The sequence below is a fragment of the Lissotriton helveticus genome, chromosome 9, assembly GCF_964261635.1.
Source record: "Lissotriton helveticus chromosome 9, aLisHel1.1, whole genome shotgun sequence".
Classification (NCBI taxonomy): domain Eukaryota; kingdom Metazoa; phylum Chordata; class Amphibia; order Caudata; family Salamandridae; genus Lissotriton; species Lissotriton helveticus.
Genome location: NC_136070.1, coordinates 1,170,744,700 through 1,170,760,416, shown reverse-complemented (window position 1 = coordinate 1,170,760,416; position 15,717 = coordinate 1,170,744,700). Strand labels below are relative to the sequence as shown.

The following is a 15,717-nucleotide window of genomic DNA, read 5'->3' as shown; positions in this document are numbered from 1 at the left end:
GTTTTTCCGGCACTTTTTGGCTCTTGTAAAAAAAGAGCCGAAAGGAGTGCCGTTTGTACGAATCGTACTTGCCGGGTTGTAAACTGCTACCGGGAATACATGGGAACGTCGCGTACAGAGCAATCCGAATCGGAATCGCTTGTATATACAAGTTGTATGGTCTTTTTTACAATTTGTATGGAATGCGTCTATTTCTACGGATCATACTTCCTAGGTTGTAGGGGTCTCCTTACAAGTATGAGTTGTATGGGGAAAACGCTCCATACCACGCTTTGTACAGCGTTTTTCCAGGATTGGAATCGGCCCCCAAGTCTCGCGTTGATTTCCTTATAACACCCTATGGTGGGCTATTACAATGGCCTCCTGGGACTTGTAGTGTGAATTTCCCCTTCAATGGGTTCCGCCTGACAAGCATCCCATTCGTATAATTTAAAGCTCTCCAATGAGCCTCCAATGTGTGCCCAGTTTCTAATTCATCACAACCTGATCTTCTGCTACAACGATTTCAGTGAATCTGAAATCAACAGTGCACTTTTGATTACAGTGGCGGTGCCATCTTTCCGACCTGGACGGGCCAGAATATTACATCAAAAAAGTTGCCCCAAAAGTGAAGACGCACACAGGACAGGCGAATCTTGCAATTTTAGCAGGATCCTTTATTTCTTTAAAAACCAGCAAACATCATTGGATATTATCGTGGCCTAACGCGTTTCCGAGTTCCTGCTTTTTGCTTACAGGCTGTGATGTTTATCATCTGGAACCCATTGAAGGGGAAATTCACACTACAAGTCCCAGGAAGCCATCGTAATAGCCCACCAGAGGGCGTTAAAATGAAATCAATGCGAGACTTGGTGTTTCTGCCGATCAGCATTGGAACAAGTACTGACAAAGCGAAAAGCAGAGCAGTCAATGCCAGACCTACTGGTTCTGTCACTGCATATTTTGGTTTGCTTAAAATTCATAACTGACGACATTTTGGCCTGTCAATCTTTGTGCCTATCTATCAGGAAGAACAAAGTTGACTCACAAAAGTGCATTTTCTATTCTTACTCTAAAGGGAAACTTAGAACTCTGTAGCAGCGAGGACAGTTGAAGGGATTCACTTTAGACTTGGCTGAAATTATTATTATGTTCATAGAAGACATGTTGCTTAGTTTGGTGCAAATCTATTTAGTTTTTGAGACATTCCCTTACAAATTCACTGATAATGGGACTGAATGGTTACTACACAAAAACGAAAAAAAACTGAAATTTGCCAGCCATGATTGCTGAATAAACCACACTTCGGATCTCAAATACAATGATCGTGATCGCACAATATCGATGTCAATAAATAGCAGAAAATAACACCATAACAATAAACAAGCACATAAAGCCAAACAAATGACTATCCATAGCAATGTCATTGATAATATCAGTGTTAAAGTGACATGTAATGTCACTAGTGATGTGGTCAATGTCATTTCTATTGTTATATCTATCACATCAAAGATGAATACACACACAACCCCTCCCTCACACACATGCACAAACAAATAGTCGGAAGGAACTTTGCTCCTTGACTTCTATTGGACTTGCATATCATATCTTGCATACAGTAAGCCCTGTATATTTACCAGGTTTAAGGGATGCCATACCTGTATCAGGCTGCTGCTGCTCCCCATTCATTATGATGGTGCTCTGGTGATAACCCAATGTCACCGATCTGAGACCTGGACCCAGCCTACGGTATTCATTCACTTGCTGTTGCTCATCTTTTGTTGGTTCACAGTCAGAAGTCAGCCAGAAATCTGAAAAGATGGACATAACTTTAGACAACGACAACATTTGTTGAGAAAAAAATCTAGACCCCTGATTATAACATGGAGGAGAAATGTGTGCTCAGAAATGTCAAAATAACTTGAATCTTAGGCGAGCCTACCCTCAACTTTTATGTGTGGTGAATGAGTTAAGACTCATGAATGGCTTTTTCCGCCAGAGAAGGAAATCAAGCAAGGATTACTGGAAAAAAATACAACTTTCAAAGCTGTGAGGGAATGAGACTTGCTGCTGGGTTGGAAAATTCTGCTGCATGGCAATGGACATGCACCTCCGACCTGAGTGCGCAAGTGTACTGATGTCTGATTTGTGTTGTCATAGGCAAATACGTATCATGCGTGATTGCAATGAAATAGGCCTATCTCCTGAATTGTGGTGTTGTTGGACCGCGATGAGCGTCCAAAGATCGTCTCTCATGGTGCTGAGAGGCTAACGCCTTCATTAGGAGTTAAGCAGCATTAGCGCGGTGATGGCAACATTCTGTGTAATTGTATTGTATTGTATTTATTATTTATAACGCGCAACTGTCACCCTACGGGTATCCTGGCGCCAACAGGAAATAGTCAGATGGAAACAACAATACACTGGCTGTCATGTCATACAAAACAGCCGCCTGAGCTGTTAGGTGGACTCACGAAGATGAGTAATGATCAGTAGGAGTGAACAGGCACTTTTTAACCTGTGTCACTGGAGTGACGCCTACAGGCCCACTAAATTAAAGTTCTGCTGCTGTGTACTTAACTCACGCATGGCCTACATCGGTTTGTTGTGAAGTGCTACAAAGTGCAGGAGTGGTGTATCTGCCCTTGGTGTTGTGTACCTGAGAGGTACAATACAGAGATTAAGCAGTACTGTGAAGTGTGTGCATAGTGGATGCACATACTGAGTGTACGTGTGCCTATGAGTGGTACAATGCATGAAGGATGTAGTGCTGTGTAGTATGTGCATGTTAAATGTATGTGCATGATGTATGTGTGTCTATGGTTTGTAAAGTACATGAATGATATAAAGCTGTGCGTTGTACGTATGTTGTATCGATGCACTGGGTGTATGTGTGACTGTGGATGGTACAATACATGGAGGGCTCTAGACTCCATTTTGATGGACCCAGGCCTGCACACTGAATCATAGAGGGGTTAGAGAAATCCCCCAGACAGATCTGTGTATCCCACCCACCCTACATTCTTGTAGGTTGGGTGGGATAAACACTGGAGAGGGGAGAGCCAGCTTCCCTCACACACCTCAAAGTGTGCTCTTTGATTCAGTGAGAGGTCACAAGGATGGAGGCCTAGCCACATCTCAGGAAGGAGATGGGGCTGATAAGAGAATCATAAAGAGTAGGAAGGGCCTGGGCAAACTTTTTGATACACATCACTGTGGCTGATATCCAGGTGTGAACTCTAATCACTCCCATGGATTGTGTTGTGGGGCTATTGGATCTGGAGTCATTCCCGCGGTGACAAACTGCTTTCAAAAGGAAGAAGGGGGAAGAGGAATGGCACTTCAAAGGGAGCAGACCCCCAACACAGACTGCGGACTCAGGCTCTAAATCACATTTGGTGTCTGAGACCCCAAAATTGTCCTCTGCCAAGCAGTCAGACGGCTGTGTGAGGAGGGGGAAGCTCTGCAAGACTTCTGCCTCTGGCCAGGACTGGGGGCCAAGGCCTACTAGTCTCCCTGCTGGGTGAGGGAAATTCACTCAGGGAATTAAAGAGCACTTGCCCTGGAGCACCATCATCTGGCTTCTTGCCAGGACTGGTGTGCCATGTGAGGAAGACAAGAGCATTGGAGGGTACGAGGTCCAGTGGGTAATCCTGTTGGGTGGATTCCCGTTGTGAGGCCTGGGTTGCATGCTGCAAACTCACCTAGACCAGCCGCTGCCACTCCGACACCTGTAGAGTGGGTGTGCTCAAACTTCGGACCCACCAAGCCTGCAAGTGCGAGTAAGACTGAATTGGGACAATTGGCCCCAGGGGAACTTGCATGCTTTAATAGCACGTCCATGCTGGAAAACTTTTGACTTTAGACCAGAGGCAGAGTAAACTCGTGAGACTGACTGCTAGTTGCACATAACCTGAATGTTGCCAATAGTGAATAGGAAATAACCACTATTGTTGGAGTGAGGAGGAAGTCGGACAGGGAACCACTGAGGAAACAGTAGAGCCATGACCTCAGGAAGATTGTGTAGTTGTTTGTGAATGTTGTATTTTTCCTTTATTTTAGAAACAGTAAAAATAAAATACTTTTTTACTTTCATTAAAGGGGGCCTTTGATTGGACAATGATCTATTGCTGCTGCTGTGCACATTTCGAGTTGTGAGCCTGTATTCACTTCTATATGCCCACACCTAACCCCCCCCCCCACCCAGGTAACATGGCTGCAGATAAACAGAATATAAATGCAATTTGTACTGTGAAATTAAGCATGCAAATGAACAGCTTAAAATTGGTAGCACGGTATTATTTTAGAAGTTTAAAGTATTTTACTTTTAGAAGCAGTTACATTTCAGAATAAGTGGGAACCTGCAGATAGCTTCAGGCTTTCTTGTAATATCCTTCAAATGTAAAATTAACATAGCGGCATAAAGGTCACTTTATCAACAAATGTCTGCACATTTTCAAGAACAGACACATTAGAATAAAAAGTTGGTTATCGCGTTCTTTGGTTAAACAGCAGCTGTAATGCCAATAACGTGCCATCAAAACTTAACAGTCAAAGGTTATTACAGTACAGTAGCTACAGCATGCTGGTTACAGGTGATCAGTGATGTCACAATTAAGATGTTAATAAGAAAATAAGGGATGTGTTTTCATACATCTATTAAAGATTGAGGTGCATCATACAGCTCTTGCTGTCCCTTTCGAAATAAATAAATATTAGCTACTCATCTCCTGGAATCCTTTAAACAGAAATGAGAAGCTAACAAAGAAATGCCAACGCCTAAAAGGACTAAAAGTAGCATACCTCTCAAATTCATAAACATGCATTTAATGTGAAACACGCCGGATTTACTAACGAAAGGCGCCTTGAAGCCCAAAGGAGCCCCATAGCAGCGACTGGGCAATGAGACAATAAGCCAGGTCTATAAGAAAGAGAAAGGCCTTTGAATAACCGATGCCTGAAAAGCTGCTCTCGGCTCGGTGCGGGCCACGACAGCGCCTGTCACCACTGACAGGGGCGTTCAAAAGAAGACAAGACCGCAGCTGACACTTCTGGGCATTCTTTTGTTTAATTAGTTTCAGTTCTAAAACAAACTCTCCCCTCCCCCTACACTCTTGACAAAAAGTTAAATGGACACTCGCAAAGCCTTTCGGGCCAATAGGGATCCACGTATCAAAGTGATTTGGGGGAGTTTGTAAGTAAACAGATCGTGCAGCATTCCTGAGACTGCTGAAACTGAACTGGGTGTTTCTGCAGACCCTCAAATGCGGAAATAGTTGAGGAAGGGTTAATCTGTTTTAACTAACTACAGGGAACAAACAGGCTGCAGTTTAACACACGGTGCAAATTATATCTACTTGTGTTAACATCTCGGTTTCGTGGGTGCGTCTCTCATAGTGATCTGAACTGAACACAAGTGCAGCGTGCAATCTGGCGTGCAGTCGTGAGCAGTGCTTGAAATGTGCCGGTACTGTCCGGTACGGAGTACCGGCACTTTTTTATTTGGGAGGGAGAGTACCAGCACTTTTCAAGAGAAATGCTATACTTTTAATTGGAGACTACCGGCACTTCTCAGAAACAAGCAGGCACTCCGGTACAGAGTACCTGCACTTTTATTTCTCCATTCCAAGCACTGGTCGTGAGCATCACAGCTCGGAGTGGATATCCGAATCCGTGCAAGGCAGGAGCCCCCTGCACCCTGACACTGACTAAGGGCCAGATTCATCAAACCAAAATCCGCTCGCAAAGGGTCTGGCCCTTTGCGAGCGGTATTTTTGCATTTGGGATTCATCATCCCAAATGCAAAAATCGCAATTTTAGAAATCGCTAAATTGCAAATATTTGCATTTAAGGAATCCCAAATTGAGATTCCTTAAATGCAATGCATGAAAGTTTCTAAAATAGTGAATTCGCTAATAGGGCACGCAAATTACCATGAAGTACAACTTCGTGGTAATTTACAAAAACTTTGGAAAATGCACTTTAGTGCATTTTTCAAAGTTACATGTTGCGCACACACATGCCCTAAGGGCATGTGTGTGCCCAACATATGTGCACATATCAATTTCAGGGGTGCAACAGGGTGTCCTTTGGACACCCCTGCACCCTTGAAATCGCAATCTCAATTTGCGAATCGCTAATTGCGATTCGCAAAGTGAGATGGTCTTCCCATTCATTCCTATGGGCCTCTAGGCCCATAGGAATTAATGGGGAGGTATTCCTTAATTGCGACTCGCAATTTGCGAGTCGCAATTAAGGAATTCTAAGAAATCGCTATTTTTTAAGTAATTTCTTGATGCATAGCATTTTGCAATTCCTTAATAGCGAATCGGTATTTTTCGCTATTAGGGAATCGCAAATTGCATCTGGGGGTAAATGTCTAGAAAAGTGCCTACGGCCGACGGAATCAGACTTGGGCATTGTAAAGCTCTAAACCTTCTCCCTCACTAGGAAATAAGAGGTCAGGTAAGATGTTTGTTTTCAAAAACTGCCAGATCATACCTCCTCAAGATCTTTGACCTATGCCCGCCTTTCTCCAAAACAATCTGATGTGTTGCACTTGGATAATCTATTATTTTAACGTTGTTAAAGTGTTTACATATACAAATAAACACATTCATTAAAAGAGAAAAGGCGTTTACAAAAATAATTGTCAACAAACTCAGAAAAAAAAGGACGTAGGTGTCTCTCCGTTTGGGGAGAATGGACTAATAACTGAACAACCAGAACAGACCCTTAAATACATTTCATAAACAAACATTGCAGATCATTATTTTTGCTATTATATTAATACAGCGTTATGAGGCCACCACCGCGCCTGGCAGCTGAACGAGCATGCGCAGTTATGCATCTAGAGACATTAACGGGCTTCAGTTCACTGCCAAAAAGCTATATTACCACACTGAGACAAATATACTCATTTCCATCTCTCTTACAGCAGAGACCTCACTTATCATTGCAGGAGACCAATTATCTGTAGCTATTTGGCGGCAATATCCAATTGTTTTACACTGTTTCTCAGATCTCCCTCCCTCTACGTGCTAATATCCTTTAATCCAATATCTGTTGTCTCTTATTAAAACTTACTCGAACCTCCCAAGATTTCAGCATTTGAAGAGGTTAATTAATGCTTCCATCGTCCTTTTTAATGTGAACTGCTTTGTGCATGCATAATGAAGGCAATTTGCATTTCTATTTTTAAGAGTAAGTGGAGTCTGCAGGGACTTAGGCCGTCCTGCCTGGACTTTCTTCTTTTTCATATTTGGCTGAGAGGAATCGCTTATGAAAGCTAATGGGAGCCAGGGCCAGGCAGGTGACAAGGCCGCGGGTGCCACTGTCTCCTAAAGAGAGGCTGCCAAAATCCCAGCGGGGCGCCAGATATCTCTGTTTAAGTCCCCACCTCCCTTGATTACCCAACCGTTTCAGAGTATCTCATTCTCTCGGTGTCACATTGGTTAATGGCGGGAGTTCACGCTCGGACGGGCTTTGTCAGCGAATACCACCCTGTTTGCCTCACAATGACCAACTCACCCACGCAGAGCGCCATGGTTCACTGTCTTAACATGCGCATGCGCACTGAGAGCCGAAACAACGATCTGTAGGTGCTCATATTGTTTGTATTAAAAATGAGCACGCACGGGATTTTGTAATTTTTCTTTTTTTTCCAGGAACCTTCTACAGAATAAGGCAAGCAGCAGCGTGCTGCACCTTCGGCCAAGAGACTTCGTTTAATTAACTATTGTTTTAGACTCGGCTGTTAAAATGACCGTTTATAACTGCCATTTATAACGGCTCGTTGCCACAACAGAGCCATTCAGAGAAGATTTCTCGAGAGAAACCGACCGTTCCTAGCTGCACCTAACAGTATTTTGTACATTTACTCATTTGAGTCTGATTATATGAGGCTGGTACCAGTATAATTATTTATGGGCCATTTCATGCACTGCATAGAGCCTACACTTGCCTCTTGATGCAAATTTCATGTTTGTCAGTCAGGGAAAACGCTATTCCGCACACATACGTGTGAGCAAACGTCAGTGCAAAACACACGAGGCGCAATGCAATCCCACGTGATCCGGAAATGATGTTGCAAAAGTACACCAGCATAATTCCAGGCACTAGGGCTGAATATACCTGAATGTCCAGACTCTGAGCCAACGCCGCTTTCAGAAAGACATAATCACTGGGGTTATCAATAAATAAGGCATAAGGACTAGGCAAATGTAATACATAAATAATATACTGTGCAAACAACCCAATAAAGGATATCCACAAAATGACTGTGTAAACAATTTGAAAAAACACTAAAGTCAAAAATTGTAAGGAGTATTGTCACTAACATTTCCAACATGAATAAACACATGTAGTTAATGAGCATCAACGTATTCCCAACACTTTTAAAGCAATGTTGACATCAAAGGGAGTTTAGAAATGGGAAGACCCTTAGCATAGTCATAAGGGGAAAGTTTTCACATTTTGAAAAGAGTACTAAGCACCTCCCTCCCCCCCCCCTCCCCCCCCCCCCCCCGCAGATGACCGGTAAATTACGGGACATGAGGATTTTGGTGCAGCTAACACCAAAATCCAGATTATGACCCATTTTGAGGGCAATACTTGTAAATATTTGTAATTTGGCCAGTCTGACAAATTCTGATCCTTGTGCTGTCAGACTATACTGGGAGCAATAAACAATGCACCCTTTTCTGGCTAGGCTGTTGTCAGCACTTAAGTGTTACAAAAGAAGTATGTTTGGAGGGTATGCCTTTTTTTGTCGTGACAGTGGTTTCACACCTTATTTTTAGGTCTGGCTGCAAGGAAACTAAATCCTAACGCAATGGAGCAGAACATAGGGATTGAATGAAGAGCCATTGACAGTGAATGCCACGAATCAGGCAAGTGATTTAGGGTCACTACCCTCAGCATATGGTATGACTGGATATTTAACGATGCCCACTTCACTGGAGCTCCAACAGAGATGAGGCCACATGGGCAATTAAACTGACAAAAGCAGAGTGCAGAGAGGTGAGACACAGAGAGATAATGTGCAAAGAAAAATGCAACACAACAAGAGGATCACAGTGGGAGACAGCAGAGTTATGAGTTACTTTATTTTGTACAATTAATTAAAATCATTGCAATCATCACCCTAACCTAAACAATGAAATAAATAGTAATCTTGCAATGTAAATGGTTATTAATTCCACACCGAACTAACATCAGTATTTACCGTAATCGATTATAAAGTTCTTCCTTAATAATGACAGGAAAGTTCTAAAGTGCTTGTTGTGCTGAACTATCACGCTGTTAACGACCATAAAAGCTAGTTAGCAATGAATACATTTAAAAATATCGTATCTCGCAGTTTAACTTAAAATACATTAAACTGCCCGAAGTTTAACAACCTGAAAATAAATTAGGTTAAAAGCCATGTGCCAATTCATCAGTTAGTTCCTCCTAGTGGAACGCGGAATTTTAAAATTAAGAAATATATGCAAAAATAGACTAAACCCAAATTATAAACCCTGTTTCACATTCGAAAATCGTTTACTCTCAGACGGAGTCCGGAAGATTAATAGCTAGAAATCTTTTCACACTAAACAGCCGTTTAACGTGTCCTCCAATTACACTCCTTAGCCATTCAAAGGATTTTCGATGCCAATTCCAAGTCTCTGAAGGCCCTCCTGAGAAACGCGGAATCTTTGGACTGCATCATTCAAGGTACATATGTATATTCTGAGTTCTGAACATTGGACACAGCCAGAATTTCCTGTTTGGTACTATCATAGCACAAATGCTGACCACATGGGCGAGTGACTCCGTGGCATAGCCAGCAAGCCCATTAAGGCCCCGTTCATTCTGCCATGTCAGTACTCTTTTAGTGGCAAGTGATCTCAACCCCATCACTTACCACTTCTGGGCATTAGGAAGTGGTTGGGTTCGGTAGGTTGGCAACTGTAAAGGAACATGGAGATTAACAGCCCATCTTCTGTGTGCTTTTTTAACCAGATATCCTACATGCATGTGTGCCAAGATAAGTTTAGCTTGTTTTGACAATAGATTTGTAATCTGCTATGAGGGAAGGGTAACCCCTATAAATCCTCAACCTCCAAGTTTTTTAAAGCCTTGTTAAAAGAGCATTACAGGTTTAATTTTCCTACATTATTACCTGTCGTGCATTGCATATTTAAGAGAGCCGAAAGCCGCACTCATAGCCTTTGCACAGCGTGACAAGAATCTAGCATGAAGAATTATTTTATGTGTTGTCTAGTAAGGCTGAGTTTCAAGTTCATTAGTTATCTTGCTGGGTTAATTAAAACCGTTGAAAGGAACATCATACAATAAAACCATACCATACAAACCCATTACCAGACGCAGAGCAACATACAGTAAGAACCAGCCAAGTTAAAACATGCTATACCATAAAATAATCAATTATGCGCAAATCGAGTAGTGCCGAGTTCTAAATAAATTTGTGCCAGACTGGTGCATGCAGGGAGGCAGAAAATTTGTTGATGGAAATTGTACTGCGGCTTGTCAAGCCAAGCGTTGAGTTAATTTGGCCAGCAATGGCACCAAAGGACAGTGTAGACATTCGTGTACTATTAACTACTTTCAATAATTCACTTACATCTGGGCATGACAGATTCTTTTACAACCTCTGAAAAGTCCTCATTAAAGATTTGGGCCGAGCTTGTTAAGGCTTTGATGTGTGTTGGTTTTCGGCCTCTTTCTTCCAATCAAACTTCTATAGCCTCTTCAATTTTTCTTTATTTAGAAACATGGAAACAAAGAGCTGTCTTTAACTTCCAACCAAAAATAATCCTTCTAATCTTCGATACATTAATTTGGATATTACTTGATCCACATTGGCAGGCTATTGCTTCAAGTGATTTGTGAAAACCAATGAGCGTTTGATCTAATAGGAATGTATCGACCACATCCTGTAAAATGTTGACTTTTTGGCCAGCAAGTTCGGCAGTAGTGCTCTTGTTCAATCCACAGAAAAAGTCACACCAGCTAAACATAAAGCAGAGAAACTAGACTGTACAAAATGATGAAAAAGAACTAGCACGCAGACTAGGAGAGGCCTCAAGAAAGTTAGAGCAAAGAGAAAGAGAGGGGGGGAAGACAGATCCGGAGCACAGGGGAGCCGTTCACATGGTGAAAAGATGGTACAGAGGTGAGACACAGAGGAGCAGGTGTTGAGAAAGACTTGGAGAATAAAAGGGCAGAAAATGATAGAACTTACAAAAATGTGGTAAATGAGAACTATGGAGCACAGAGAATGACTGGACACGTAGAATAATGGAACATAGAGAACAAGAGATGGTATGTGACATGCTAAGTGACAGAGAGAGAAAGATTGAGACAGAAGGGCGACAGAGCACCAGGAGACGGTGCACAGACAGAAGCATGGCATGTAGAAATGAGACGTAAGGAGAGGCCTGGAATGTAGAGGAAGACATTTAGTTCAAAGATAAATCTGTGGCACAGAAAATGAGATGGCTCATGCACAGAAAACGGGGGCATTTTTAGACTGAGCACAACAGATGAACTTTGTAGTGGGAAGCGGTGGGTTTGCAGCAAGTGTGCTTTTCCCTCTTACTACCCAGACTCCTACAAAAAAACTATACAAAAAGTGCATCTCGAAGTACATTCCACAAAAGTGTTTGATTAAACGTCAGACCTTCTCACTTTGTCAATGCTTGTCATAAAGTGACAGATAACTCCAAAGTATTCTGTGCTCCTAATCAAAGCCAGAATCAAGCAGAAATTGGGCATCGTGCCCTGAAAATTGCCTCATGAAACAAGGGCACTGAGCAGGTGTTACCACCACCAAGACAAGTGGTTATCACAGTGGCGTCACTAGGGGGATGGGGGGGGGGGGGGGGGGGAGAGGTTAGTTACGCTGGCTGGCTCGCTTTCGCTCTGCACAGTGGAGTGCAGCCTGAGCCTCAGCCTCGCCCTTTCACCTCTGCTCTGCTGCCAGTGCTTTTATAGTGCATTGATCAAGCCGCCGCAAGCGCACGCCACGGTGCGCAGTTGCGCACCTGCTTACAAAATTAACATAATCTGCAGTCAATGCAGTGAGTGTGCACTGCAGCACGTCGCCACGCACGCACTGGTGTGATGATGTGACGATGCTGGTGCGATGCGGATGCGCGGCGTACTCAGTTTGTGGGTCCCAGGGCCATCGATCTTTAGCGCTACCAATGACGGCCCTGGGACAGCCCCGCGCGCTGTGCTCCTCTGACGCGTCGCGGTCACGCGCCAGGGAGGAGACGAGACGGCAGGCAGGGGAGTGCGTGCGGTGGCTGCTAGAATAAAGAAATAATGTGAAGTCAACTGCCACCATCTACTTTGATATCGCGAGCGGAGCGCCGTCTTCTCCCCTTCAAATTTGGTACAAGACTGACTTCTTGGGTCCGGAGGCAGTCGGTCATGGTGAGAGAGAGAAATATATAATTTATGAATGAACTCAATAAAGTTAGAAATGTGGCAGTGCAGGCACACAATCCGATTCAGATCGCGGCAATCGCATTACTCCCAGACAGTCCCCAAGGCCGGCCCAAGAAGAGACCGACAGTAACACACAGTGCTATAAAAATGGAGAGCTTCAGCTTTAAAGAGACGTGTCAAGGAGCGATCTCTAATCATGATTTATTTCAGAGCTGGTGTTTACTACATTATTTATGTGTGACTGCACGAAATGTTCCAAAAAAACAAGCTCTCTTGCTTTGGCTCTTTCTTAGAATGTTTCCCACTGATCTGTTAAACGTGGTACTGGTACAAGAAAAAAGGGAAGTCTAAAAACAACGATTTTTCATTTTAATTCCCATTGGAAACTGTTCCCTGATACTGAAAAAAACAACTTGGCAGAAGTTAGTATTTTACTCAGAAAGAATGCTATTACTTATGGTAAATCTGTTTAGTAGTTTTAAGAAATATTTGTTGAAATAAGTCCTTGGTGTGCTTATGAAGGGGTACATATTTCAGAAAAGGTAGTGATATCTGGACCGTTATGCACTAAAAATAAAACATTACTTGCTGAGGGAGCATTTTGTCCAGTCAGCCAATGGGGTACTGCAAAACCTGGTATGGTACTGCCGTAAGTGACGTTCTGATTGGCCAGCCGTAACTTTTCATGAAAATGCTGTGGTTGGTCATGTCAGTACTCTGGAAATTTGCCATCTGTGTCCATTGGCGGACTCGGAGCGGAGGAGGTCCATGCGGTAAGTCGTGAGGGGGTGACACCATGAGTTACCCGCACCGGGTGACACCAACCCTAGTGACGCCACTGGGTTATCACATGCTTCATGAAAGTCATTTGGCATAAATCTTTACATATCAAAGGGTATTGAAATGATACCTCTCCAAAACGTCATGTCAGAATGCTTCAATTTTGAACAAGCACGAATGAAACTACTACTTGTTGCTGAACCAGTTTAGTGCCGTAACACACAGTCATTTGCATTTTTCCCAGCCAGTTTGTTTCCACCATCCTGCAATTAACAGTTCTTGCCCTGGACAAGAGGAGGAGTATGTGAAACAAATTCCTTTTGGTGGCATCTTCAGTTTCAGTTTCAAAATGCTTTATTCGGTTTGTACAGGTACAACCATGTAGCAACGTACAAGGGTACAGTTTCAGATCGTATTTATGTAAGTTAGATAATGAAACAATTAAAATTACATCAATATCCATGCCAGTCTTATTTAGATCAATAAGGTGTATCTTGCTTAAGTACAAAGTTAGATTTGGTCACTAAATTAGTGCAAAAGTCACCAATGTAAAGTGCAAAATCAGAAAGACCTATTATATACATAAAGTGCTAATGACATGTGCAAATATGCAGAATTAAAATTAGAATGCAACGTCTGTTTGGTCACTTTAACATTTTAGCAGCAATTTGTTAGCAATAGAGGTTTGTACAAAACGCCAGTGCAAAAATGCAAAAAACCAGAAGACAGTCATTACCATAAGGTACTTTCGGCAGGTGTAAATATATAGAATAAAATATAAAGTGCATATGAATAAATACACATACAGACAATGTAACTCGAACAATACGTCATAAATAAAATAAGACACATTCGTAACATGAAATGTAACAACCAGCGGGTACACGGGGGTAAACGAGGGGAAGAAGTCATATAATAATTGATTTCCTGTGCCAGATACATTTTAGGATATAAGTGGCCACACGATAACACACATCCGGGGAAGCCAAGTCAAACAACAATTGCATTGCGGCTCTTGTATTGCACATGTTATGTTCTAAAAATAATTGCTTCAGATAAAACTATCTAAAACCAGTATAAAAATTACAAAAAAGTAAAAAGTGGCAGATGCTCTGTTTAGATTTCCCATCGCATGGACACAGACATATCCCGGGTTTTTTTTACAGTAGGGAAGGCCACCAGATGGTGGACTATTCCCAGCCTCAGACGAGCTAGAACAAAGCGATGGGAATTAATGCTGACAATTGTAAGATAGAAGGGGAAACCTGTGCTAAGGTTGTACTCCATGTATAATTTAAACGTACTTTGCATTGCATACTCCTTCATTCTGGTCCCTTTTACATGGTCCAAGTAAATGGATTTGAGATCACGCTTTGTTAAAACTGATTCAGTTAATATATCTTTAAAAATGTCCTGGCCAAAGAGGATCTTATACCAGGAATGAATGTGTTTTAGCCAGGGGATTTTCGAGTGTCGGTCAAGTTTGATACAATCCATGATTACTTCCTGGGTGAACCTGGTTTCTTCTTTGGCCCATATGGACCGCCATAGGGACAGGGGACGCAATGCAATCAAATCTGTGACATAATTTATGCCTAACTCTCTGTGAGTAATCTCATTTGAGGCAGAAACAGGGAGGCATAATAGTCGTTTCAGATACTTGTTTTCCTCCTGCTGGATGGACAGGGCAATCTGTGGATTATATCCCCATATCCCTGCTCCATACAGGGCAGAGGACATACATCTTGAATTATAGATGGAGATCATCTCTCGGATTCTACGGCCCCCCAGTTTAGAGGCAAATCTGAAGATGCAATTTACGTTTCTGGTCATCTTCAGACCAACACAGGATTGCTCGTTTACCCATCTCCCATCTCCTGAAAAAGTAATACCTAAGTAGCAGAAATGTTGGACAGCCTCGAGTTTATCCCCATCTAAAAAGAATGACTTGTTTTTCTTCATTTTCTTTCCACAGGTCATGGTCATTGTCTTGCCCTTGTTGATTTTGAGCTTTCTGCCCTGAATAAAAGTATGAAACTTCTTAATTAACTTTTGCAGCCCGTTCGCGGTCCTGGAAATCAGGACCGCGTCGTCCGCGTATAAAAGGACGGGTATTTGCTTTCCATTAATGGTGGGGGCATCAGCATAAGATTCTTGTAAAAATTGGTCAACCTGATTTATAAAAAGGGAGAATAAAAGAGGGGCAAGCACGCACCCTTGTCGGATCCCTCTGCCAATTTTAAAAAAGGGGGTACATTCACCGTCTGTTCCAAATCTAACCTTACTTGAGAGACTACTGTACATTCTAGCCAGGAGGTGGATGATTTCGGGTGGTGCACCCATGGCAAGTAGTGTTGGCCAGAGCAGTGCGTGTTCCACCAAATCGAATGCGGAACTTAGATCGGCAAAGCACATAAACAGGTACCCTTCCTTAGCTTTTGTGTACTTGCCGATAATAAGTTCCAGGTTCACGCACTACTCCATAGTTCCTAAACCCCT

The 15,717-nt window shown here is 42.6% G+C and overlaps 1 protein-coding gene across 1 annotated transcript in view; it reads right to left on the bottom strand.

The window, feature by feature from the left end:
• Nucleotides 1-15,717, bottom strand: part of SFMBT1 (Scm like with four mbt domains 1) — a 478,713-nt gene that overhangs the window by 275,649 nt on the left and 187,347 nt on the right. Inside the window, exon 3 of the mRNA XM_078661640.1 lies at nucleotides 1,638-1,790. Within this exon, the coding sequence (XP_078517766.1) occupies nucleotides 1,638-1,668 (31 nt within the window). The 5' untranslated portion in view covers nucleotides 1,669-1,790. The remainder of the gene's footprint in view (nucleotides 1-1,637; nucleotides 1,791-15,717) is intronic.